We start from the raw sequence: 27,480 nt of genomic DNA, 5'->3' as shown, positions 1-27,480 counted from the left end.
GATATAATAACAAAAAGAGTTTCAAGATTAGATTAGTTTTTAGTTTTCTCTCATCGCGTTCGAGCGGTCGAAGGGTCAGAGAGAGCAGCGTGAGCAGCAAGCGGAGTCTGAACCCAAGGTTGGCAGGGCCCCCCCCCCCCCCCCCCACCCACTCCGCCACCCACGGTGATCCGTGGGCGGCCTGCTACTGACATACCGATGGGCCATCGCCCATGAACGTGGTGGTGCAGATGGGCGAGGCCGCATGCCAACGTCTCGCCAATGTGGCACAGCTCGGCCCACGACAACATGGAGCACTTGAGGTGATCGGACAGGGAGCCCTGGGGTGATGAGAGGGGAGCAGCAGCAGTGGTGGTGGTAGTGGTGGTGATAGTAGTGGTAATGGTGGTGGCAGTGGTGGTAGTGGTGATGGCAGTGGTAGTGGTGGTGGCAGTGGTGGTAGTGGTGATGGTGGTGATGGTGGTGATAGTGGTGGTGGTGGTGATAGTAGTGGTAGTGGTGATAGTAGTGGTAGTGGTGGCGGCAGTAGTGGTGATAGTGGTGATGGCGGTGATAGTGGTGGTGGTGGTAGTGGTGGTGGTAGTAGTGGTGGTGGTAGTGGTGGTGGTGGTGATAGTAGTGGTTGTAGTGGTGATAGTAGTGGTAATGGTGGTAGTGGTGATGGTGGTGGTAGTAGTGGTAGTAGTGGTGGTGATGGTGGTGGTAGTGGTGGTGGTAGTAGTAGTAGTGGTTATAGTAGTGGTGGTAGTAGTGGTAGTGGTTATAGTAGTGGTGGTTGCAGTGGTAGTAGTAGTGTAAGTCTTTGGATGAGTAGTCTATGGGTCTCTATGTGAGTAGTCTATGAGTCTCTGTGTGTTGCTCTTTTCCTCGCACTTTCTGTTTATAGGTGGCGTTGTATCGCCACTTTGGAAGGGTCTAGCCAGAGATCAATCGATCTAATTTTTGGTCCGCGTTTTGGGCAACTGAGAAAATGGGAGACGTCTTCTGGCGTTGCTTGGCACAAAGGGTAGCAGCAGTTTGGGACGTTTGGGTCGATTCGATGTTGGTATTCGGCTAGCACGGAGCAGCAGTCACCTGAACGGAGTCGAGCCGGTCTTGTGCGAGTTGCCCGGGTCTGGGGATTATTCATCGTCTGCTATGGGTGGGGGCCAACCCCCTAGCACGACATTGGGGGCTTGTAGGCGTTCAGGCGGTGCACGGTGGCGGCGGTGCACAAGTGGTTCTACATTGATTTGGTGGTGCTATTTGGTGGAAGAGCGTTTAAAGTTTATTGCACGTTGGCGGAGCTGAAGTAAAGGAAGGTGGATTTCATTTCCCTAGCAGGTGCAGGGGGGGGCTCTGAGTAGCTTTGTGCAAGGATGCGTTGTCGAGTGGCATGATGCCGGATATTGATCGGTGAGAAGCTTGCAGTGTTCTTGAATCGGAAGAACTTTGGTTTCTTGGTGGAGATGGTCAATGGGCGCCACGAGGTGGCATCCTGTAGCTAGGCGAAGTGCCTGGTTTTTTGAGGTTTGGAGCTTTTGGTAACCTGTAGAGGAGTGGTTTGGGCACCAAATGGGACTGGCGTAATTGATGATGGGACGTCCAATGGCTTTGTGGGTTAGGAGTAAAGTCTCCTTTTGTTGACCCCAAGATGTGCCGGCTAAGGCTCGTAAGATGTTATTTCGTTTGTTAACCTTTGCATGGACGTTTCTGCCGTGTTGAGCGAAGCTAAACATAGTGTCAAAGGTTACACCTAGAATTTTGGGGATTTTTGCTAGTGGGAGGCGTTGGTTGTAGCAACCCGCCGGGGTGGTGTGCTTGGTGGTGGTTGCGATGATGCTTATGAAAATATTTTCAGAGTTATGTGCGGATGTGTGGATATGGTTGATGTTGTCGGCGAATAATGCTTCTGATTCTGAAGTAAAAAGTGGCCAGTTGGTTTTTTTAAAAGTTGTAATACAAGCGATGTTCAGGAGTTTGTGAAGGCTTGGCGGCATTGAGGGTCAACACAATTGGTAGGTGGAAGGATCCAAGGGCCCTAAAGACTTACCAGCCGATTGACGACAGGAGGTTTCCTGATGCTATTGAGATATCTGGTGAGGATGAAGGGCCAGATAATGGAACTCTGGTTTGATTTTCACCGAGTACCCCATAGGGGGAGCCGTTCAAGATATTTTACCCTTTTATCTGGCAACAAACCTGACACATTTTTGACAAGGAGTCACGTTTGCTTTGACCACAATACCTGTGGTCAGAATGCAAACAAAAAACACACAACTCTGATCATGTATTGGCACTGTACTTGAAATTGATTGGTCCACACCGGAGACAGTTTTCCTTAGAGCCCTCGTCTAACATGGGTGTTGGACCGCAGGTATTGTGGTCAATGCAAACATGACTCCTTGTAAAAAAAAAGGTGTCAGTTTGTTGCCAGATATAAGGGTAAAAACCAATTATCATATTTTGCTACTGGCAAAGGAGGTTCCAATGGTGTAAATTGAGTCGTTGTTTGGTAAAAGTCGATTTATCTTGAACTGATAGTTACGAGGGCAAGAACTGGTCGGTTGGGGTGTAGACGTTGATCACAGTGAGTGGGCCGAGATGGGATTTGATACGGACGCTTAAGACTTCTGTGGCGATATCGGAAGGAGGCATTGGGATTTTAATTTCTTCAAATTGAATGCTGTTATGGTCGGTCTCGACGGAGGAAAGTGAAATTTTAAAATTTGGGCGGTCTCTGGGAATCAATCCGCCATCTTCAAGCCTGGGTCCTCGGTCTCCGGTCTTCGCGCGCGTGGACCAGGCAGCGTGTTCGCTGTCCTGGTCCGACTTAGTAATTATCCCGTCCAGCATGTAGATAGTCAGCCGTGGTGGTCACCACCCTAAGTATATATTCAGCCATGGTGGTCACCACCCTAAGTATATAGTCATCTGTGGTGATCACCATCCTAAGTATATAGTCAGCTGTGGTGGTCACCATCCTAAGTATATAGTCAGCTGTGGTGGTCACCATCCTAAGTATATAGTCATCTGTAGTGATCACCATCCTAAGTATATAGTCATCTGTGGTGATCACCATCCTAAGTATATAGTCATCTGTGGTGGTCACCATCCTAAGTATATAGTCATCTGTGGTGATCACCACCCTAAGTATATAGTCATCTGTGGTGGTCACCATCCTAAGTATATAGTCATCCGTGGTGGTCACCACCCTAAGTATATAGTCATATGTGGTGGTCACCATCCTAAGTATATAGTCATCTGTGGTGGTCACCATCCTAAGTATATAGTCAGCTGTGGTGGTCACCATCCTAAGTATATAGTCAGCTGTGGTGGTCACCATCCTAAATATATAGTCAGCCATGGTTGTCACCATCCTAAGTATATAGTCAGCTGTGGTGGTCACCATCCTAAGTATATAGTCAGCTGTGGTGGTCACCACCCTAAGTATATAGTCAGCTGTGGTGGTCACCATCCTAAGTATATAGTCAGCTGTGGTGGTCACCACCCTAAGTATATAGTCAGCTGTGGTGGTCACCATCCTAAGTATATAGTCATCTGTGGTAGTCACCATCCTAAGTATATAGTCATCTGTGGTGGTCACCATCCTAAGTCATTATCCTGTGAATGTTAACCTGTGGTAATAAACATGTTGCCTCCAAGATCAAGTGTGCACCTCGGTTAAACGCACTACATGTGTGTCTTTGTGCGTGTGTGTTTGTGTGAGTAGTCTATGAGTCTCTACGTGAGTAGTCTATGAGTCTCTGCATGGTGAGTGAGTCTATGAACCCGCTCGTGGAAGGCGGTGATGATCCACAGCTCGGCTTCGGCGTTCCCTTCCCGCCTCTCCGCGCCGATGAACTCCAGCAGGTTGCGGTGACTCAGGCCGGACGTGCCGAAAATATCCACCTCGTTCTGCCACAGCCGTTGGTTCTGCTGAGCGTCTCGGACGAAGACAATGCCGATGACGACGGCGGGGAGAAGAGGAGGAGGGAGCAAACGCGTGAAGTTACCCAGTCCGAGGTCACGTCCAGAGGCGCAGAAGTCTCGCGGGGGGGAGCAGAAATGCACGCGGAGACGTGGGGTGACACACGTGGCGAGATCCGCAGACACACGAAGACACACGGGAGACACGCGGAGAAATGGAGACATATGGAGACGCATGGAAACACACGCAGACACACGCAGTGCGTTTCTGTGGGTCTCTGGGTTTCTGTGAATCTCTGAGTATGGGTCTCTGTGGGTCTCTATGGGTCACTGTGGGTCTCTAAGGGTCGTCTCTGTGGGTTGCTGTGAGTCTCTATGGGTCTCTATGGGTCACTGTGGGTTTCTGTGGGTTGCTGTGGGTCTCTGTGGGTTGCTGTGGGTCTCTATGGGTCTCGATGGGTCTCTGTTGGTTGCTGTTAAGTCTCTATGAGTATGGGTCTCTGTGGGTGTTTATGGGTCTCTCTGAGTATGGGTCTCTATGGGTCCACTGTGGGTCTCTGTGGGTCTCTGTGGGTTGCTGTGAGTCTCTATGGGTCTCTATGGGTCACTGTGGGTCTCTGTGGGTTGCTGTGGGTCTCTGTGGGTCGCTGTGGGTCTCTCTGAGTATGGGTCTCTTTGGGTCTCTATGGGTCACTGTAGGTCTCTGTGGGTTGCTGTGGGTCTCTGTGGGTTGCTGTGGGTCGCTGTGGGTCTCTCTGAGTATGGGTCTCTATGGGTCTCTATGGGTCATTGTAGGTCTCTATGGGTCACTGTGGGTTTCTGTGGGTTGCTGTGGGTCTCTGTGGGTCCCTGTGGGTCTCTCTGAGTGTGGGTCTCTTTGGGTCTCTATGGGTCACTGTAGGTCTCTGTGGGCCTCCGCCAGTCTGTAGAAACACGTGTCGTGTAGGGTCTGTGTGTGTGTGTGTGGGGTCTCACCACGGGCTGGACAATCTTCACCGCGACGATTTCAGACAGGAGCTGAGCGCGCCAGACGCAGCCGAAGCAACCGCCGCCCCTAAACTCCAGCAGGCGCACCGGCCGCAGCAGCAGCAGCAGCGCCGTCAGGCTCACCGCCTCCTGTTGGCGAAGTGGACCGTCAGCCACCCTTGCTGCCGTTAACGGCAGAGACCCCCCGTCGCGTAGCCTCGACAGACCGGCAGGGCAAGTGACTACACTATACACTACTATACACTACACTTTACACTACATTATACACTACACTATACACTACACTATACACTACACCATTCACTACACTACTATACACTACACTACTATACACTACACCATACACTACTATACACTACACTATGCACTACACTATACACTACACCATACACTACACCATACACTACACTATACACAAGATATACAACACTATACACTACCATACTATACACTGCACTATACACTCAAGTTTACACGATACACTGCACTATATTCCACACTACACTATACACTACACTATCCACCACTTCACTATACACCACTACACTATACACTACTATGCACTACACTGTCCACTACACAACTATACGCTACACTATACACTATTATACACTACACTATTATACACTACACTATACACTACTATACATGACACTCTGCACTACACTATATACTAGTAATGAATTGGCCACGTCTTGTTTACGTGACACTAACCTTACTGATTGGCCGTGTCGGGTGGTGGTTGTTTTAACGAAACAACGTTTTTATTTGACTCAAAACAATTCTCTTTTCTGGAGGGGGAGTTGCCCAGCACCATGCCCGGCCGCCGTTGTCGCCCCGATGGCAATGCTCACACATCGCACCGGGTACTCATTTCAGGCTTAGTCGATCTAGGGGAGGCCCAGGACCGGTTCAGATAATCCACGCGGTGTTGGCCGTGAGCGGGAATCGAACTCGGGTCGCCAGGTTCATAGCGCAGCGCGCTAACCACTACACTGCCGCTCCCCACAGACACACACACACAGACACAACAACAACCGCCATTCGCCACTAAGTGGCGGTGACATCACCACGATGCTTGTGCCAGGTTATGTGCACCTTGAGGCCACTAGAAGTGTCGAACGCCCGCTGGCAGGAGGTCACGGGGCAGACCCAGCAGGTGCCACGGGTCGACTGACTGAGATGACTGAGATGACTGGCTGATGCACCACCTGTGCCCCTTACTGTGCCAACCTGCTGTGCCTTAGCCACACAGCGCTCCGCTCATTGTTGTGAGCGTCACTCCTCCGCCCTCCGTTGTTGTTGGAGGGCGACTGCCTCCAACTGCCCAGCAGCGTCCTTCACGAGCCTCCTCCACAGAGGCCGATCTTGACACCGCTGGTACCAGTCATCGGCAAATCCACTCAGCTCCACATCCTCTTGTACCACATCACTCCATCTCTTGTCTAGCCCGTGCCGCGCCCATTTAGCCCTCTCGATCCAGCTGAACAAAAGCTGTTTAGGCATGCAGTGGCTGGGCATTCGGGCTACATGGCACAGCCAACGCAGCCTTGCCTGCCGTAGGAGCTCACCGATGGGACTTTGTCCAAATCTTTCAAGGATTTGTGAGCTCCTCACACAATCCAGCCTGGTTAAACCCAGGATGGATCGTAGGAAGGCCAGCCAAAATGTTTCTAACTGGCGAAGATGTTCCATTTGGGGGGGTCACGTTTCTAAAGCGTAGAGAAGGGAGGGAATGACTGTGGATTGGGAGATCATCTCTGCCCGGTCCCTTTCCTGGTCTCAGACTCTGGATCACTTTTAGTATTTCCTCAACAGATGGCACCTCAGCCAACCACTCACAAGGGGTGACTTCTTAAAATATTTGGGGCACCACAGCCTCTGCAGGCTCATCCCCATGTCGAGGGATTTCCCTTCCCCCAGGACTTCACAGAAATGCTCAGCAAATCTGCAAACCTGTTCGTGGGGGTCGGAGATTGGATCCCCGTTTTTCCCCCTAATGATGGTAATAGGTATGGCGCTGCAGGTTACTTTTTTGATGGAGTTAAATAGGGATTTGTGATCGCGGGCCATTGAGGCAGACTCCATCTCCACAGCAACCCGCGACCACCACCCATCCTTTTAGCGCCTCACGGCTCTCCGAACCTCTGAGCGAAGGCTACGGTAAGCCTCCTCATTCTCTGACGTGGGATGCTGTAGACAATTCGAGTGGGCCTGTCGCTTTATCTCAACTATCCTGAACACCTCCTCTGTCAGCCAGGGTTTCTGGGAGGTCTGGACCGCAGTCACAGTCCTAAACCTCACCCATGTACCCTAGACATCTGGAGGAGTGGGGGACGATGCTAACCCCAGCCGCAAGCGATGATTAAATTCTTGCTTGCAACTTTCATCAGCTAGCTGAGACCAGGCCACCTTAGGTTGGAATGGGGTCCTGGGTGTATACCCACCACCCGAGTGGAAGAATGGCAGGCGCATCTTACAGATGACAAGTCGATGGTCAGAGGGCAGATCAGCTCCACGGTAGGTCCTGGTGTCAAGGACATGGACCCACATCCGCTGATCCGTCACTATGTAGTCCAGCAGATGTTCTTGCTTGGACCCGGCATGCGTCCATGATGTTGTGTGGATGCGCCGATGCCTGAACAGCGTGTTGGTAATTTAAAGCCCATGGGCTGCACAAAAATCTAGCAGCCTCCTACCGTTGTTATTGAGCTGATCTGGCCCATGCTTTCCAATCACTCCAGACCAGGTGCCAGCATCATGACCAACTCGGGCATTAAAGTGACCCAACAAGATGACTCTATCCCGAGGGGCCACTTTAGCCAGCACCTATGACAGGAGGTCATAGAAGGCATCTGACTCATCGACCTTGCCAGCATCCCTCCACGGATGTTCGTCTTCGGTGGGGGCATAAGTAACCCTGACCACCACTCCTCGCCTCCGGTTGATGGGAAGGCGAGCCCAAAGTAGCCTGGGGCTTACAGCTTCCCACAAATCACCGCCACGCTCCTACGCCCCCTTCATTCTTTTGTTCAGAAGAAGAGCCACTCCCTGTTGTTTAGTAGTCTCCTCCCCGAGTAGAGGACTGTCCACTCCTCATAGTGGCAGGAGCCATAGCTGGTCCACCGGACCTCCTGATTGCCACAGAGATCCAGACGGTACCGGCCCAGCTCCCGACAGAGGAGTGGCAGCCTCTCCTCCGCAGTGAGCGTTCGAACATTCCACGTGGCCATCCGTAGTGGCTTTTTGTTGTTTATGGAGGAGCCCCGAGGGTAAAGAATCAATCTCCTGGCTCCGCCAAATGGGGTTTGGCCAGGAGACGTCAAAGACGCCTGTCCCCCCGGGGCCTCCGGCACAAGCTTATTCATTAGATATTTTAGACATGGTTTAGTGGTAATTTATTGAAGGTGGAGGGGTTACCAGCCCCTCGCACCCGTCCAGAGCCCCCATTTAGCTGCTGTGGTGGCCACAGACGCAATGAGGGGAAAGGCCAATCGGAATTGGCCCTCCCCCCACGGCACTGCCCATGACGTTGCCCGTCCGGCACCACGAGGAGGGAGGGGGTTGTTCTGCCAGACACAGACACACACACACAGACACACACACAGACACACAGACGCACACATAGTACCACCACCACCTGCGGAGGCGTTGTGGCATGCGTCAGCTTGCGGCATCGCCGGTACATCCACACGGAGAGCAGCAGCAGCAGCAGGAGCAGCAGCAGCGTCGTGACGGCCAGCAGGGCCACCGGCGTGGGCACCGGCCTGGCCACCGGCGTAGGCTGCTGAGTGCCCTCTGCAACAGGAGGCTCAGCTGTGAAGCCACTCACAGGGGCTGCTCCCATAGACTGCAATGTTAAAGGCTGCCATAGACTTCAATGTTAAATCCTCCCATATACTTAAATGTTAAAGGCTGCCATAGACTTCAATGTTAAAGTCTCCCATAGACTTCAATGTTAAAGTTTCCCATTAACTTCAATGTTAAAGGCTCCCATAGACTTCAATGTTAAAGGCTCCCATAGACTTCAATGTTAAAGGCTCCCATAGACTTCAATGTTAAAGGCTCCCATAGACTCCATTGTTAAAGGCTCCCATCGAATTTGAAGCTTTCGTGACTGCAGGAATCCATGCTCTTTGGTTCTTTCGGCAAAGTCACGTAGGTATAAAATAAAATAAATCACGACGTCATCAGCTACCATTCCTGGATGTTTTGATCGAGAAGAGACCTGATGGCTTGTTGGGACATTCGGTCTACAGGAAAGCCACCCACACGGATGCCTATCTAAAGCCTGACTCCCACCACCATCCAGCCCAGAAGAATTCCCTCGTCAAAACACTACACCATAGGGCCCGTTGCATCTCCGACCAGCACCACCTAGCCAGTGAGTTGGAGCACGTACACCAAGCCCTCAGGATGAACGGATACTCGGACCGTACATCTGCAAAGCTGTCTCCCCAGCCATGCGGAGACAACCTTCTGAGGATCCAACCAAGACCATCACTTTACTGTACATAGCAGGGGTTACCAAATAGATTTCCAAAATCTTAAACAAGCACAAGATCCAGGTTCGTTTCAACACAGTACACAAAATCAGTGATTTAATCCCATCTGAAAGGGATGTGATTCCTGACATGCAATACCCTGGTGTCTACAAACTGAGTTATGGTTGAGGCAACAGTGACATTGGGGAAACGAAACGACATGTCTCGGACTGTGTTCGTGAACACAAGGTAGATCTGAAACACGGTAGGACTAATACCTCTGCCGTTGCCGATCATTGTTTTAACGCTGTGGGTTCACACGAAATTGATTTTTCCAAGACGGAGGTACTCTGCAAACCTACCGGCTACCTTCAGAGATTTGTTCATGAAGCCATCCAGATACATAAACACAGACACAACTCCAACCAAGAAGATGGGTACAAACTGAGCAATCATTGGAAGGACGTTATTAACCAGGTACAGTCTTAACTGACTGTGATGTTTCCATCCTACCTGCCTATGTCAGCTGTTATTTCCGACTCTCTGTGTGTATCTCTCTATGCATCTCTCTTAGATATCTCATGCTCACATGTCCTTTTGATTGCACTCTCATGCTCACATGTCCTTTAGATTGCACTCTCATGCTCACGTGTCCTTTGCATTGCACTATCATGCCTTTGGATTGCACTAACATACTCACATGCCCTTTGGATTGCACCCGTTGGGTTTGCACGCATGCCTTTGGATTGCACCACTCTTCGATTTTACAATAACATCACGCTAATCTCTCACATTAACATCGCCACTTCCATGCCCTCGTCGAGGAGGCCACTCTCCTATCTTAAATTTCGATTTAAAGCTTTTGTGACTGCAAGGATTCATCTTCTTTGGTTCTTTCGGTAAAGTCACGTAGAATGAGAATAAAATAATAAATTAATAAAATAACACAATAAAATTCTCACGACGTTTCGGCCACAACACAAGTGGCCTTCTTCAGGTGAAAGGAACAGACCTGTCGGGACGACAGAGCTTCAATGAACGTTGTTAAGATTCGTAGCGTCTTTTAAGCTGGTTTACAGAAGTGAGGCACCTTGACCCTTTCAAACCTTGACAAAGGTGCCTCACAATTTAAGGCCACACAAGCAATTGTTTACTTTGAGGCTAAAGCAACCTATTAGTTAATGATTCCTTAACACTGCTTTTTTGTTTGCCTCCACGAGTGTGCAAGGACTCTAAGTTATATTTATTTAACGATGAGTGAATGTATTTAATAAACACATTTTTCTAAAAAGTAGATTTGTTTGCAAAATACATTAATTTATTTAACACGCAAATTTATAATTAGATATCACTATCAAATTATTTTTTCATTTACTGCTTCATAATTTATTCAATAAAAATAGTTTATTGAATAAATATATCTCTTTCCTTTCTTTTTTCCTTTCATTATTTTCTTAAACGAGGATTCTTTATTCATCCTCAGTTTACATTCTCTCAAGGGGAGCTCTGTACAGAAGCGCAGCACCACAGTCAGGTAGAAATTGAAGGCAGCAGGAATAAAATGGCCACCTACGCAAAGGTCGCAGCTGCCAATCTGCCTGGAGTCACGAGGCCCCCCACTAGGGCCTCTCCTCCAAAGCGAACCCCCCCAAGCGCGCAGCGACCACTGCCGCTGCGCGAGAACGGCATCCGCTGCTACACCTCGAGCTCCGTCACGATCGAGGCGTACGTCGAGGCCCTGGCCGCCATCGTCCCGCCAGCCACCATCACCCACGCCTCGAAGGTCAGCGGGAAAGCCGTCTTCTTCCTGACGACGAAAAAGGTGGCAGATGCGGCCGTCGAGAAGGGGATGACCGTGGGGGGACTCCACGTCCAGCTGGAACCCATCGCTTCGGTGGCGGCGCGAATAGTCGTTTGGAACGTGCCGCCCTACATCCCCGACAAGGCCGTGTTGGAACACGTGTCCAAGCTGGGCACCATCGTGGTGCCAGTACGTGCCCTGGCACTGGGGTGCAGAAATCCTGCTCTCAATCACATTTTATCTTTCAAGAGGCAGGTGCACGTCCTGCTGACTACCGGACAGCAGGAAGAGGGCTCGTTTGTCATTGTCAATGCAGGCATTGCTCATAGACTGTTTTATGCCAAAGATTGCATCAGATGCAATCTTTGCAAAGAAGAGGGGCACTTACGAAGGGATTGCCCTAAACCAACGACGGCGAGGGTCGGAGAAAAGAGCGGGGAGGAGGGAGGCAGAGCAAGGGGGGCAAAGCAGCAAGAGCCCCTATTGCAACAAGCCCCCCAACAGCCCACACCGGGCCCGCGAGCCACGAATCCTCCTACACCTGAAGTCGTGGCCCCAACTTCGCCGCCTCAAGGAACAAATCGCAAGAGGAAGAATACAGAAGGACCCGGATCTCAAGGGTCAAATTCAGAGGAGGAACCCCTCCCAGACCTCGAACAGGAAGAAGCGGTGAAACCCCCCACACCAGGGGAGGAAGCAGAACAGCTGCCAGACGCCGAAGACGCGGTTTTTGCCTTCCCGGATGCCACGCCGAGTGACGCGTGGGCGGCGAGGAAGAAACCCGCCAAGAGGAAGAAGCAGCGTGCATCTGGGGAAGGGTTTCTACAGCAGGAGACCGTCGACGATGAAGGCGACATCACCACGGAAATCGACCCGCCTACTGTTGTCATAGAGACTCACTCCCCACCAGCTATACAGGAAGTCCTTGACCAAGAGGTAGAAGTTGGCAGAGAGACACTCACCAAGGGCAAGGACGAAATGGATGGGAATGAGGAGGAAGGTCCCCGTCCCACTGCTGATCCAAAACCAGCGGAAGAGACACCGGGCCATCCACCCGAAGAGCCTGAGCAGGAGCCATCCCAGGCCATCCCTGACACTGGGGGAGAGGACGCTGCTGGGCCATGCGCCAGCTCAGCCGCTGCAGCCCTTCTAGCGGAGCCGGACGCCGAGGAAATCGATTCAGATCGGGACGACTGCTTCAGCATGGGGAGCGAGAGCAGCCAGGGGTCTACACTCCTTGACCCTCAGACTCCCCTGATCTCCTCGGAAGATCTCTGGAAATTCCTCGACGAGACCAACATGAGGAAAGACAGAGCAGACATTGCCTTGGCTCGATGGAAGGACAGCAAGGCAATAAAGGCCTCTGTGACTCAAGCAGAGAGACTCCTTGCCAAGCAGAGACTCGAGTCCCAGGGCAAGGAGAGGGCAAAGCTGACATTTTTCCGCAAACAAATTATAAGGTGGGAGGCCACGGGGGAAAGGAATAAGCAATGCCTATGTACATCGGCTCCCTGAACGTGAACGGGTGCAGGGAGGCAGTGCGGAGGTTTTCCGCAATGTCTCTTGCGAGGAAACAGGCTGCCTCTGTCTTCTTCATTCAGGAGATGCATCTCACGGTCGAGGACGAGGATGACTGGAGGAAGGAGTGGGGAGGGGACTCCTTCTACAGCCACCTTGACAACACCTCCTGTGGAGTCGCGACCCTGTTCGCTAAAGGGTTTCATCCCGAGCTCATCATCCACACCCAAGTGGTGAAGGGAAGGCTGCTCGCGGTAACGGTCAGGGTGGGCGATGTCACCACCCACCTACTGAACATGTACGCGCCTGTGACCAACAAGGAGAAGATCCCGTTTCTGCACCTCCTGAGGAGGCACCTGGCCGGGATTCCGGACGACGAGTGCGTGATTGTGGGTGGCGACCACAACTGCACACTTGGCGCCCTGGATCATTCGGGGGGGCAGCCGGGGGGAGTAGGGCCTAAGAGGGAAATGCAGGGACTCCTGGAGGACGCCGCCTTGGTGGATGTGTGGCGCATACATCACCCGGGCCAACGCCAGTTCACGTACACGAGGACGAGGCGCGATGGCTCGGTGACGCAGTCCAGGCTCGACAGATTTTACATCTCTAAGAGCTTTGTGATGTGCGCCATAACGACTGGCATCAGGGCGGCACCCTTCACGGACCACAACCTCATCGTGCTCCGTGTCAGGCTGGAGAGGGCCCGTGAGGGCGCGTCCCACTGGCATTTTAACAACTCACTGCTGGAGGATGGCACCTTCTTAGAAATGTTCGAAGACTTCTGGGAAGAGTGGCGAAAAAGCAAAACGCAGTCCGACTCTCTGGCCCAGTGGTGAGATATGGGCAAAGTGCACACCAGGCTGTTGTGCCAACAATACACCTGGGGGAGCACCAGACTGAAGAACGTGGACATCACCGACATGGAAGCCCGAGTCCTCAATTTGGAGGGTCGCCTCGCCGAAGACAGCGACCCTGCTCTTCTCCAAGAATACGAGGAGAATAGGGAGCGTCTCAAAGGGCTACATGAGGAGCAGACGAGGGGAGCGTTTGTGCGATCCCGGGTGAAGCTCATCACGGACCTCGACACGGGATCCCCGCTTTTCTACTCCCTCGGGAGGCAGAATGGGAGACACAAATCCATGGAGTGCCTCTTTGATGGTGACGGTGTCCTGGTGCACGAACTCCAGCAGAAGTCGACCATCATCAGAGACTTCTACGGCAACCTGTTCTCCCCTGAAGAAACATCGGAACCGGCCCAGGCGGAGGCATGGAGTGGTCTACCCACCCTGGGGGAAGACGGGAAAGAGCTGCTAGAGCAAAAGCTCACCAGGACTGACCTTGACGCAGCTGTAAGAGGACTGGCCCCGAATAAATCCCCAGGGTTAGACAGGCTAAAAGGGGAGTTTTACGCTGCTTTTTGGCCATACCTGCAGGAGGACTACAGAGAGGTGCTGGAGGAAGCCTCAGTCGCCGGGGTGATGCCTCAGTCTTGGAGGAGGGCGGTGCTCACTCTGCTTCCCAAGAACGGAGACCTGAGGCACCTACAAAACTGGCGTCCGGTGTCCCTCCTGAACACAGACTACAAAATATTGACGAAGGCTCTCTCCCTGCGACTGAAAGGGGTGATTGCACAAGTCGTAAACGGGGACCAGTCCTACACCATCCCCGGACGAACCATCCACGACGGCATCTTCCTGGTCAGGGACCTCATCGCGGTGTCCCAGAGGTTGGGCATCCCAGTCGCGTTTCTGGCTCTTGACCAGGAAAAGGCTTTTGACAGAGTGGACCACAAGTACCTGCTGGGAACCCTCAAGACCTTGGGTTTTGGGGATGCCTTTGTCCGAACGATCTGCCTACTCTACACCAAGGCGGAGTGCATAATCAAGATCAACGGTGCCCTCACTGCCCCGGTCAAATTCGAGCGAGGAGTGAGACAGGGATGCCCATTGTCGGGCCAACTTTATGCCCTGGCATTAGAGCCTTTCCTGAGTCTCATAAGGCGGAGACTCAGCGGCCTGGTGCTGAGGGAACCAAGCGTCAAGTTGGTCCTGACGGCATACGCCGACGACGTCCTCCTCATCCTGCGCTCCCTGGCTGATGTCGCCCTGCTGCATGAGTGCCAGGAGGTCTTTTCGAAGGCCTCCTCATCAAAAATGAACTGGCAAAAGTGCAGCGGCCTGCTGGTTGGAGCGTGGGACATGACCGAGTGTCCCGAGAAGGCAAAAGCCATCAATTGGAGCACAACATCGCTGCACCACCTGGGAGTGTTCCTCGGACCAGAGGAGGAACCACCGCAGAGGAACTGGGTCGAGCTGGAGGAGAAGGTGAAGGAGCGGCTGGGCACCTGGGGTCGCCTGTGCAAGTTCCTCACCTTCAGGACAAAGACGTTGGTGGTGATCCAGCTGGTGACGTCCATGCTGTGGCACCGACTCTTCTCCCTGCACCCCCCCATGAGCCTCGTTAACGCACTTCAGAAGCGAGTCCTCGACTTCTTCTGGTCGGGTGGAGGACACCGGGTCGCGGCTGGGGTCCTGGCCCTGACACTGGACGAGGGCGGTCACGGGCTGGTGTGCGTGCGGAGTCAGCTGGCCACCTTCCGACTGCAGGCGGCGCAAAAGTTCCTGCACGCCGCCCCTGCACCGGCCTGGAGCATCACGGCCTCCTTCCTCCTGAAACAGCTGGGGGGTCTGCAGTGCTCAAAACAACTATTCTACATGGACCTGCAGGGCCTCCCACTGGGACAGCTGCCACCCTTCTACAGAAGCGTCCTGCAGACATGGAGCTCCCTTGCCGTCAGGAGGCTGAACCAACCGCGATCCGCCGTGGATTTGGTCTTCGAACCGATCCTCAGGAACCCACAGACAAAGCTGCCATCCACCACCACCACCCCTGGCATGGAGAGGCACCTCGCCAACGCACGGCTCACCAGGATGGGGGATCTGGTGGAGCCTGAAACACGGGGCCGGTGGCTCGGACCAGCAGACATGGCCGCAAAGACAGGGCTGCAGCCGCTCCGGGTGGCTGCCCGGATCCTGGCCGAAGCCAAGGGGGCCTTCTCAGCGGCAGCGGGGAGAACGCCCCCCATCGGCGTTGGGGATGACGAGGCCCCTCTCGATCCCCCTCCACCGGAGCTCTCAGTCGTGCCACTGCATCGTCAATGCCGACAAACGAAGGCGGATCACAACCTGTGCCAGCTAGAAGACCTACCGGAGGTGGCCTTCGCAAATGTAAAGAGGAAGGTGCTCTACTCCTACATGGTCCGGTTCCACCAACAGGACACCCTGAGGAGCCACAAGGACCATGCCTGGAGGAAAGCCCTGCCCTGCGTCTCTCCGGAGAGGCCTCGCTAGAGGCAACTCTACTCCAGCCCGACGTACAACCGCATCGGCGACCTCAGCTGGAGCATCGCCCATGGCACCGTCACCACCAACGTCTCCCTGGCGCGCTTCACCGACACGTCCCCGGAGTGCCGGTTCTGCGGTAAAGTGGAGATGGTGGTGCACCAATACATGGAGTGCAAGAGCCTGGACTCGCTGTTCAAGGTCCTGAGAAACATCCTCCTAAGGTTCAGCCTCCACTTCTCCCCGACGGTCCTCATCTTTGGATACCCGAAGGGCGACGGACCCCAACATCTTCAGGGGCTGGTCAACGTGCTCTTCGGCTACGCCAAGCTCGCCATATACAGGGCGAGGAAGTTGGCCCTGGAGGGGCAACGTCCAGCCAGCAGCCTGGGCATCTTCCGCACTCTGGTCGGAGCCAGGGTGTGGCTGGAGTTCCGCCACGCGCGGCTGACCCACGCCGCGCCAGCCTTCAAGGAGCAGTGGGCGCTGGAGGAGGCCGTGTGCTCGGTGGCAGATGACGGAGAGCTCTGCATGCAGATCTAAGCTACCCGTCGGAGGCCATTTGACTGTGGGAAGGGCTGCGTGCAGATGCAGCACTTGTCATAGTTATAAAGAAAAGAGAGAGAGCGCGAGAGAAAGCCAAATGGAGTAGGACGAGAGAGGGCAGAGAGAGAGGGGGGGCAGAGAGGGGGGTAGAGAGAGAGGGGGGCAGAGAGGGGGGTAGAGAGAGAGGGGGGGCAGAGAGGGGGGTAGAGAGAGAGGGAAGGGGAAAGGAGGGAAGAAAAAAATATATATTGTTGGGTCTTTCATTTAAAAGGGGGGGGGGGGTTACATAAAGCAAAGCATTAAAACAAAACAAAAAAAAACGAAATGATGAACGGAGCAAAGTGCCGACTACACCGAGCATCTTCTTGTTTCCTCTGATCGTAAAAAGAGAGAGAGAGAGCGAGAGAGAGCGAGAGAGAGAGAGCGAGAGAGAGAGCGAGAGAGAGAGAGCGAGAGAGAGAGAGAGAGCGAGAGAGAGAGAGAGCGAGAGCGAGAGAGAGAGCGAGAGAGAGAGAGAGCGAGAGAGAGAGAGCTTGAATGGCATCAACTCTCCCGGCCTCACGAACCATCTCCAGCGTCTCTCCCGGCTCGAAACTGACCGTGGGCCCTGGGCCGTAGGGTGAAGTCGATGTTACAGAGGTCCCTGTCACAGCAGCAGAAGTAGACGAACGGGTTGCTACTGGACTCCACGCACTTGCTCCTGGTCACAGTGGGAAACCGAGAGGGGGACGAGGGAGCAGGAGGTGGGGGGGGAGGAGGAGGTGGTGGGTGGGAGGAGGAGATGAAGGTGAGGAGATGGTGGGGAGGAGGAGGAGGGGGGGAGATGGTGGGGAGGAGGTGGGGGGGAGGAGGTGGTGGGGAGGAGGAGGAGGGAGCTGCTGTGTGCTGGTCTGACCGGTCTGCCTCCTCACCTTCCACGGCAGTCGTGGACCCAGCAGCCCTGACGATCCAGCAGGATGTCGCCCGACACGTTACGCCACGCCGCGTAGCAGAACCCGCGACGACTCTCCCCCTCCTCCTCCTCCCCCTCCTCCCCCTCCTCCCCCTCCTCCTCCTCCCCCTCCTCCTCCCCCTCCTCCTCCCCCTCCTCCCCCTCCTCCTCCTCCACCTCCTCCTCCTCGCCGCCACCGCTGCCGACACCGTCACAAACCACGGTGCCTCCGGCCGCCGACAGCCCCCCCACCGCCTCCTCCTCCTCCTCCTCCGCGTCGCCGTAGCGGCTGAAGGAGAAGCAGAGACGGTGGCGGCGCTGCTGCTGCTGCGTCTCCACGGCCGCGGGCGGCCAGGCGAGCGCCAGCGACGAGGGCGCGCCTAGAAGGGGTCGTCCAGACGGGGGTCGAGCCGTGATCCGTCAACCCCGCGGGTGTTGCCTTGTACCACCACCACCACTCCCCACACTACTACACACAGTGACCTAACCACTGCACCACCACTCCCCACACTAACCACTGCACCACCACTCCCCACACAGTGAACTAACCACTCCACCACCAATCCCCACACAACTACACACAGTGACCTAACCACTGCACCACCACTCCCCACACCACTACACACAGTGACCTAACCACTGCACCACCACTCCCCACACAGTGACCTAACCACTGCACCACCACTCCCTACACCACTCCCCACAGTGACCTAACCACTGCACCACCACTCCCCACACTACTACACACAGTGTCCTAACCACTGCACCACCACTCCCCACACAGTGACCTAACCACTGCACCACCACTCCCCACACCACTCCCCACAGTGACCTAACCACTGCACCACCACTCCCCACACTACTACACACAGTGACCTAACCACTGCACCACCACTCCCCACACCACTACACACAGTGACCTAACCACTGCACCACCACTCCCCACACCACTACACACAGTGACCAAACCACTGCACCACCACTCCCCACACTACTACACAGTGACCTAACCACTGCACCACCACTCCCCACACTACTACACAGTGACCTAACCACTGCACAACCACCCCCACACTACTACACAGTGACCTAACCACTGCACCACCACTCCCCACACTACTACACAGTGACCTAACCACTGCACCACCACTCCCCACACTACAACACATAGTGACATAACCACTGCACCACCACTCCCCACACAGTGACCTAACCACTCCACCATCACTCCCCACACTACTACACACAGTGACCTAACCACTGCACCACCACTCCCCACACTACTACACACAGTGACCTAACCACTGCACCACCACTCCCCACACTACTACACACAGTGACCTAACCACTGCACCACCACTCCCCACACAGTGACCTAACCACTGCACCACCACTCCCCACACTACTACACAGTGAGCTAACCACTCCACCACCACTCCCCACACTACTACACACAGTGACCTAACCACTACACCACCACTCCGCACACTACTACACAGTGACCTAACCACTGCACCACCACTCCCCACACCACTACACAGTGACCTAACCACTCCACCACCACTCTCCACACTACTACACACAGTGACCTAACCACTGCACCACCGCTCCCCACACTAACCACTGCACCACCACTCCCCACACAACTACACACAGTGACCTAACCACTGCACCACCACTCCCCATACCACTACACACAGTGACCTAACCACTGCACCACCACTCCCCACACTACTACACAGTGAGCTAACCACTCCACCACCACTCCCCACACAGTGACCTAACCACTGCACCACCACTCCCCACACTACTACACAGTGAGCTAACCACTCCACCACCACTCCCCACACTACTACACACAGTGACCTAACCACTACACCACCACTCCGCACACTACTACACAGTGACCTAACCACTGCACCACCACTCCCCACACCACTACACAGTGACCTAACCACTCCACCACCACTCTCCACACTACTACACACAGTGACCTAACCACTGCACCACCGCTCCCCACACTAACCACTGCACCACCACTCCCCACACAACTACACACAGTGACCTAACCACTGCACCACCACTCCCCATACCACTACACACAGTGACCTAACCACTGCACCACCACTCCCCACACTACTACACAGTGAGCTAACCACTCCACCACCACTCCCCACACTACTACACACAGTGACCTAACCACTACACCACCACTCCGCACACTACTACACAGTGACCTAACCACTGCACCACCACTCCCCACACTACTACACACAGTGACCTAACCACTGCACCACCACTCCCCACACTACTACACACAGTGACCTAACCACTGCACCACCACTCCCCACACCAACCACTCCACCACCACTCCCCACACTACTACAGTGACCTAACCACTGCACCACCACTCCCCACACCACTACACACAGTGACCTAACCACTGCACCACCACTCCCCACACTAACCACTGCACCACCACTCACAACGTCCACCGCAACTTGGTACCCGATTTATCGACCGACTCTGCTCACCGTAGTTACACGTGACGAGGTGGAGGAGGAGAGGCAGGACCAAGTGGAAGAGTAGGCCAAATGTGCAGAGTTTGCGCATCGCCATGAACCCCACACGGAGACAAAATCGATTGGGACGTTGGGGGGGAAGGGGGCGGGGCGAATGGGGGCGGGGGGAAGGGGGGCGGGGGGAATGGGGGGGAAAGGGGGCGGGGGGAAGGAGGGCGGGGCGAATGGGGGCGGGGGGAAGGGGGCGGGGCGAAGGGGGGCGGGGCGAAGGGGTCATCGCCTTCACCTGCTCGCCGCGTGTATCCCTCCGCGCGGTGCAGCGCCCCCCACACCCCCCCTGCGGGAGAGGTGAAGCGGCTCTCGTCCCCCCCACGTGACCTCCGCGCACTTCCGCGCAGCCGGAAGAAGTAGAAATCAGCAGGAGACGAAGAAGTAATGAAAGAAGAAGAAGAAGAGAGATAAACAGACGGACAACAACAACAGCAGCAGCAGCAACAAGGCGCGAGTTCAGTGCAAGAGGAAGCTCGCGGATTTCCCTCCCTGGTGAAGAAAGGCGGCGAGGAGGATGGTGATGGGGGAGGATGGTGATGGGGGATGTGGTGATGGGGGTGATGGGGGAGGTGGTGATGGTGGTGATGGGGGTGATGGGGGAGGTGGTGATGGGGAATGTGGTGATGGGGGAGGTGGTGATGGGGGAGGTGGTGATGGGGGGAGGTGGTGATGGGTGAGGTGGTGATGGGTGAGGTGGTGATGGGTGAGGTGGTGATGGGGAATGTGGTGATGGGGGAGGTGGTGATGGGGGAGGATGGTGATGGGGGAGGTGGTGATGGGGGAGGTGGTGATGGGGGAGGTGGTGATGGGGGAGGTGGTGATGGGTGAGGTGGTGATGGGGAATGTGGTGATGGGGGAGGTGGTGATGGGGGAGGATGGTGATGGGGGAGGTGGTGATGGGGGATGTGGTGATGGGGGAGGTGGTGATGGGGGAGGGTGGTGATGGGGGAGGGTAGTGATGGGGGAGGTGGTGATGGGGGAGGTGGTGATGGGGGAGGGTGGTGATGGGGGAGGGTGGTGATGGGGGAGGTGGTGATGGGGGAGGTGGTGATGGGTGAGGTGGTGATGGGTGAGGTGGTGATGGGTGAGGTGGTGATGGGGAATGTGGTGATGGGGGAGGTGGTGATGGGGGAGGATGGTGATGGGGGAGGTGGTGATGGGGGAGGTGGTGATGGGGGAGGTGGTGATGGGGGAGGTGGTGATGGGTGAGGTGGTGATGGGGAATGGTGGTGATGGGGGAGGTGGTGATGGGGGAGGTGGTGATGGGGAGGAGTGATGGTGATGGGGGTGTGAGGGGGAGGGGTGATGGGGGAGGTGGTGATGGGGGAGGGTGGTGATGGGGGAGGTGGTGATGGGGGAGGTGGTGATGGGGGAGGATGGTGATGGGGGAGGTGGTGATGGGGGAGGGTGGTGATGGGGGAGGGATGGATGGGGGGGGTGTGATGGGGGAGGGTGGTGGGATGGGGGAGGGTGGTGATGGGGGAGGGTAGTGATGGGGGAGGAGGGTGTGAGGGGGGAGGGGGGAGGGGGGGTGGTGTGGGGTGATGGGGGGGGTGGTGGATGGGGGAGGTGGTGATGGGGGAGGTGGTGATGGGGGTGGGTGGATGGGAGGATGGGGAGGAGGGCGGTGATGGTGATGGGGGAGGTGATGGTGGTGAAGGGAGGTTGCTGATGGGGGTGTGATGTAGTTGTGATGAGGAGGTGTTGTTGGGGTGATGGTGATTATGGAAGTTGTGATGTTAGTGGCTTCGGGAGTGCACCTAGCCTGGCACAAGTGCCACTTAGTGGCGAATGGCGGCTGCTGTTGGTGATGGTGATTCAGGTTGGGTGGTGATGGTGATTCAGGTTGGGTGGTGATGGTGATTCAGGTTGGGTGGTGATGGTGATTCAGGTTGGGTGGTGATTCAGGGTTGGGTGGTGATGGTGATTCAGGTTGGGTGGTGATGGTGATTCAGGTTGGGTGGTGATGGTGATTCAGGTTGGGTGGTGATGGTTATTCAGGTTGGGTGGTGATGGTGATTCAGGTTGGGTGGTGATGGTGATTCAGGTTGGGTGGTGATGGTGATTCAGGTTGAGTGGTGATGGTGATTCAGGTTGGATGGTGATGGTGATTCAGGTTTGGTGGTGATGGTGATTCAGGTTGGGTGGTGATAGTGATTCAGGTTGGCTGGTGATGGTGATTCAGGTTGGGTGGTGATGGTGATTCAGGTTGGGTGGTGATGGTTATTCAGGTTGGGTGGTGATGGTGATTCAGGTTGGGTGGTGATGGTGATTCAGGTTGGGTGGTGATGGTGATTCAGGTTGAGTGGTTGATGGTGATTCAGGTTGGATGGTGATTCAGGTTGGGTGGTGATGGTGATTCAGGTTGGCTAGTGATGGTGATTCAGGTTGGGTGGTGATGGTGATTCAGGTTGGGTGGTGATGGTGACTGTGGTAGAGTTGGCGGGAAGTTACGCGTGTTGTGATGGGAGCGGTGATGGAGGTGTCAATGGAAGTGATGTTTGGGGGGGGGGGGTGATGGGGGAGGATGGTGATGGGGGAGGTGGTGATGGGGGAGGTGGCGTGATGGGGGAGGTGGTGATGGTGGGAGTGGTGATGCTGTGGGTAGTGTGATGATGATGGGGGTAGTAACAATATTTGGTTCTCTGGAGTCTGAGAGTTGATGCATGGAGTGAAGTTACCTACGGAGTTACTTTTGAGTGAAGTTACTATAGACAGTGTTGCTATGAGTGAAGTTACTACAGTCAGTGTTGCTATGAGTGAAGTTACTACAGTCAGTGTTGCTATGAGTGAAGTTACTACAGTCAGTGTGGCTATGAGTGAAGTTACTACAGTCAGTGTTGCTATGAGTGAAGTTACTACACTCAGTGTGGCTATGAGTCAAGTTACTACACTCAGTGTTGCTATGAGTGAAGTTACTACAGTCAGTGTTGCTATGAGTGAAGTTACTACAGTCAGTGTGGCTATGAGTCAAGTTACTACAGTCAGTGTTGCTATGAGTGAAGTTACTACACTCAGTGTTGCTATGAGAGAAGTTACTACAGTCAGTATTGGTATGAGTGAAGTTACTACACTCAGTGTTGCTATGAGTGAAGTTACTACAGTCAGTGTTGCTATGAGTGAAGTTACTACAGTCAGTGTTGCTATGAGTGAAGTTACTCCAGTCAGTGTTGCTATGAGTGAAGTTACTACAGTCAGTGTTGCTATGAGTCAAGTTACTACAGTCAGTGTTGCTATGAGTGAAGTTACTACAATCAGTGTTGCTATGAGTGAAGTTACTACAGTCAGTGTTGCTATGAGTCAAGTTACTACAGTCAGTGTTGCTATGAGTCAAGTTACTACAGTCAGTGTTGCTATGAGTGAAGTTACTACAATCAGTGTTGCTATGAGTGAAGTTACTACAGTCAGTGTTGCTATGAGTCAAGTTACTACAGTCAGTGTTGCTATGAGTGAAGTTACTACAGTCAGTGTTGCTATGAGTGAAGTTACTACAGTCAGTGTTGCTATGAGTGACGTTACTACAGTCAATGTTGCTATGAGTGAAGTTACTACAGTCAGTGTTGCTATGAGTGAAGTTACTACAGTCAGTGTTGCTATGAGTGAAGTTACTACAGTCAGTGTGGCTATGAGTGAAGTTACTACACTCAGTGTGGCTATGAGTGAAGTTACTACAGTCAGTGTTGCTATGAGTGAAGTTACTACAGTCAGTGTTGCTATGAGTGAAGTTACGACAGTCAGTGTTGCTATGAGTGAAGTTACTACAGTCAGTGTTGCTATGAGTGAAGTTACTACAGTCAGTGTTGCTATGAGTGAAGTTACTACAGTCAGTGTGGCTATGAGTGAAGTTACTACAGTCAGTGTTGCTATGAGTGAAGTTACTACAGTCAGTGTTGCTATGAGTGAAGTTACTACAGTCAGTGTTGCTATAAGTGAAGTTACTACAGTCAGTGTTGCTATGAGTGAAGTTACTACAGTCAGTGTGGCAATGAGTGAAGTTACTCCAGTCAGTGTTGCTATGAGTGAAGTTACTACAGTCAGTGTTGCTATGAGTCAAGTTACTACAGACAGTGTTGCTATGAGTGAAGTTACTACACTCAGTGTTGCTATGAGTGAAGTTACTACACTCAGTGTTGCTATGAGTGAAGTTACTACAGTCAGTATTGGTAGGAGTGGAATTACTCCAGACAGTGATGCTATGAGTGAAGTCGCTCCAGTCAGTGTTGGTAGGAGTGGAATTACTCCAGTTAGTGGTGCTATCAGCAGAGTTATTATTGTAATTGTTGAAGTTATTTGAGTACGATGGTGGTGAGATGTAAACTACCTCGCCTTGTATGTAGGAGGTTGTGGGTTCGATCCCGACCCTGACTGACGCCTTGTGTATATTTTGTTGCTCTCCCCATGGTCGCGTGGATTTTTCTCCGGGTCCTCCAGTTTCCCCCCCCCCCTCCATATTTAATTGGCGGCTTTTGAATGTGCACGCGAAGATAAGCCACTCCATTGGGCGATCACTTGTGGTCACGTCGCTGCTGAAAGAGACCTATATAGCTCGGTGGGGCCTTACGCTGTCAAAATAAATATAGATTATAGTTTTAATAGTTTACTTTATGGCCGGGAGGGATGACGTATGATGTTCGAGACTCACGAGGGAGTGGAGGGAGCGGTGTTAGCCTTTTGAGCGAACACGCCCAAGAAGACAACCACAGCCGAGGTGGGAACCGTGGCACGTGCGTCACTTCTGTGTACAGTACGCGTGTTGAAATTCTTTCGCACCCTACTTAGCCAACCCGTGCTAATCAGAGGTGCAGTGTTGATTCGATGGGTAGTGTCAGTCTGCGGGCAGTGTGTATGCATGTTCAACTTCTTTCGCACCCTACGTAGCTAACCCGTGCTAATCAGAGGTGCAGTGTTGATTCGATGGGTAGTGTCAGTCTGCGGGCAGTGTGTATGCATGTTCAACTTCTTTCGCACCCTACGTAGCCAACCCGTGCTAATCAGAGGTGCAGTGTTGATTCGATGGGTAGTGTCAGTCTGCGGGCAGTGTGTATGCATGTTCAACTTCTTTCGCACCCTATGTAGCCAACCCGTGCTAATCGGAGGTGCAGTGTTGATTCGATGGGTAGTGTCAGTCTGCGGGCAGTGTGTATGCATGTTCAACTTCTTTCGCACCCTACGTAGCCAACCCGTGCCAATCGGAGTATACGGGCTAAGGCCAACGAACCGAACACAAAAAGCGGTTCTCAAAAAATTGAGTTTGCGATCTTGATGATTTGAAATTTGCACGGCTCCAGTGGCTTCTTAACATCGGAAGGAAGAGCGTGCCAGACGGCCGCAGAAGCCGCCCCTGAAAGCGCGCGATGCGATGATCACCGCCGTCTTTGTTCGATGGCGCGCCAAAGGCGAGGATGAGCGGAGTTTGCGTGTGATGGTTTACGCTCCTCGACGAGTGAAGTTGCTCCGGTCGGTGTTGAGAGATCGGCAAGGTAGTGCGCGGTTCACTTGTGGCAAGCGCCTTGCGTGTAAGTGAAATGAGTGCGTTCGTCGCCCACCGTGCTAATCGGAGGTGCCGGTACCAGATGGATGGTGACTTCGCAGGTCCTCGCGAGGTGGTGATGGTTTGGGGGGGGGGAGGGCCTTCATCCGGCAATGGATAGGTCGTGAATGATGACGGCGATGATGTTTTATGAAACTTTAAATCTTCCCGAATAACGTTTGATCGTTAACTTTTGAAACGAGTCTCCGTCACGTGAAAAGAATGGTTCTTGCTGACTCAAGAGTTGAAAATGACCACGCCATTATGAACCGAATAACTTATTTTTTTAAAACGTGACAACTCTGCCGCACAACTTTATTCCTAATAGTTTTTACCTCGTTTGAGATGAGTAACAAAAATAATATACTGTAAGTAGAATTTTATCAAGGCAAGTTATACTTCTCGAACATGTATTAAGGAAACAAGAGAGTTAATGTAGACATGGCACATAGGCTGAAGTGGCCCATAGACTTACATCACCCATAAACTAACGTTGCCCTTGGACTAATGTCACCCATGGACCAACGTCGCCCATGGACCAACGTCGCCCATGGACCAACGTCGCCCATGGACCAACGTTGCCCATGCACAAATGTCGCCCCATAGACTGTCAAGTTCTTGAGTAATATCATGGACGGAGCTAAGTGGAAGGAAGGCCACGATCGCCGGCGTCTTTGAGGAAGCCCATGGCTCGAAGAGAGGCATTGTGGGGAAAAAAGAAGCTTGGCACAAAAACGTGGGCACAGCATAGCGCCGCTCGAAGTTCACGTTTGTTATGGTCCAGGTTAAACCTGAATTGTGCTCGGTTGTAAATGTTGTGGGTTTTACTCTCCCAACACAACCGGTTAGTGCTGAACTAGTAACGAATTGGCCACGTTTTGTTAACGTGACAACCTCCTTACTGATTGGCTGTGTCGGGTGGTGGCGGGTTTAACGACACATTTATATTTACGCGATCTCACCCAAAATAATATAAGCCTCTTATTATGGAAATGACAATGTTGCGAAACTCCCTTCACGTGCGTGTGCCTATTTTTACTTATTTTCGGACCGCACGTAGCTAACCCTGCTAAATCGGAGGTGCGACATCGACATTCCATGCCGCAGAGGAGAGTGTGGACTAATGTCATCTGTCCCCCGTGCTCATGGACTCTTCCTTGTGGGGTTGCTGCTGCAGTCTGTGATACAATTTCGGCTGTGAGTGACTCTATGACTTCCTGTCTGACCGAGCAACTTCCTGATGGCCCTGAATGACTCGGCTCTGTGGATAGCTCACCACCTCCAAATAATCTGCTCTATTTAAGACCGGGAGCAAGCGAGGGCTTTACCATTCTGGCGAATTGCCCGATGATGCTGGATGTAATTACCAGCGAAACATCGTACTCAAACTGTAAATGCTGTGGGTTCACTCTTTAAGACACCGGTGGGCTAAAGTAGTGAACTATTTGTCTTTTCTCAACGTGACACTTTTTTTGCTGATTGGCCGTGTCGGGTGGTGGAGGGTTACGACACATTTATAAATAAAGCGATCGAACCCAAAAACCTATGTTATTAGGAAGGTATTTTTATGTTTATTTATTCAAAATGTATACAACACAACACCTAAAAGCAAGAATGTGCGAAGATAAGATGTTTTAAATAATGATGATTAGTGATCAGGCGTTTTTGAAAATCCGGTGACTCCTTCCCCCACGAAGCCACGGGACAGTCGATGATTGCCTGTAGTCCACGACGTTTCTGGCAGTTCCCTTTCTTCAGAGCACGTCATCTTTTGTGTCAAGGCCACCCGTGTTATTGACGAGTGTGATGTAAAAAAGAACTGATTTATTAACTGTGAAGAGTCGCTGTGTTTGTGCTGTG

General features: G+C 53.2%; 1 protein-coding gene across 1 annotated transcript in view; it reads right to left on the bottom strand.

Annotated features, from left to right (window-relative positions):
• LOC142913395 (activin receptor type-2B-like) overlaps positions 1-20,176 on the bottom strand; it is a 30,536-nt gene extending 10,360 nt beyond the window's left edge. Inside the window, exons 1-7 of the mRNA XM_076060935.1 lie at positions 20,052-20,176; positions 17,498-17,897; positions 17,186-17,286; positions 8,537-8,694; positions 4,885-5,025; positions 3,772-3,915; positions 193-320 (exon numbers count right to left, since the gene is read on the bottom strand). Of these exons, the coding sequence (XP_075917050.1) occupies positions 193-320; positions 3,772-3,915; positions 4,885-5,025; positions 8,537-8,694; positions 17,186-17,286; positions 17,498-17,897; positions 20,052-20,136 (1,157 nt within the window). The 5' untranslated portion in view covers positions 20,137-20,176. The remainder of the gene's footprint in view (positions 1-192; positions 321-3,771; positions 3,916-4,884; positions 5,026-8,536; positions 8,695-17,185; positions 17,287-17,497; positions 17,898-20,051) is intronic.
• Between the last annotated feature and the right edge of the window lie 7,304 nt (positions 20,177-27,480).

This window comes from Petromyzon marinus, unplaced genomic scaffold (assembly GCF_048934315.1).
Source record: "Petromyzon marinus isolate PM22_M1 ecotype Great Lakes invasive population unplaced genomic scaffold, UKy_Petmar_22M1.pri1.0 PM_G_Scaffold_25, whole genome shotgun sequence".
NCBI lineage: Eukaryota > Metazoa > Chordata > Hyperoartia > Petromyzontiformes > Petromyzontidae > Petromyzon > Petromyzon marinus.
The sequence above is the reverse complement of the archived record's forward strand: the minus strand, read 5'-3'. Positions and strand labels throughout refer to the sequence as shown.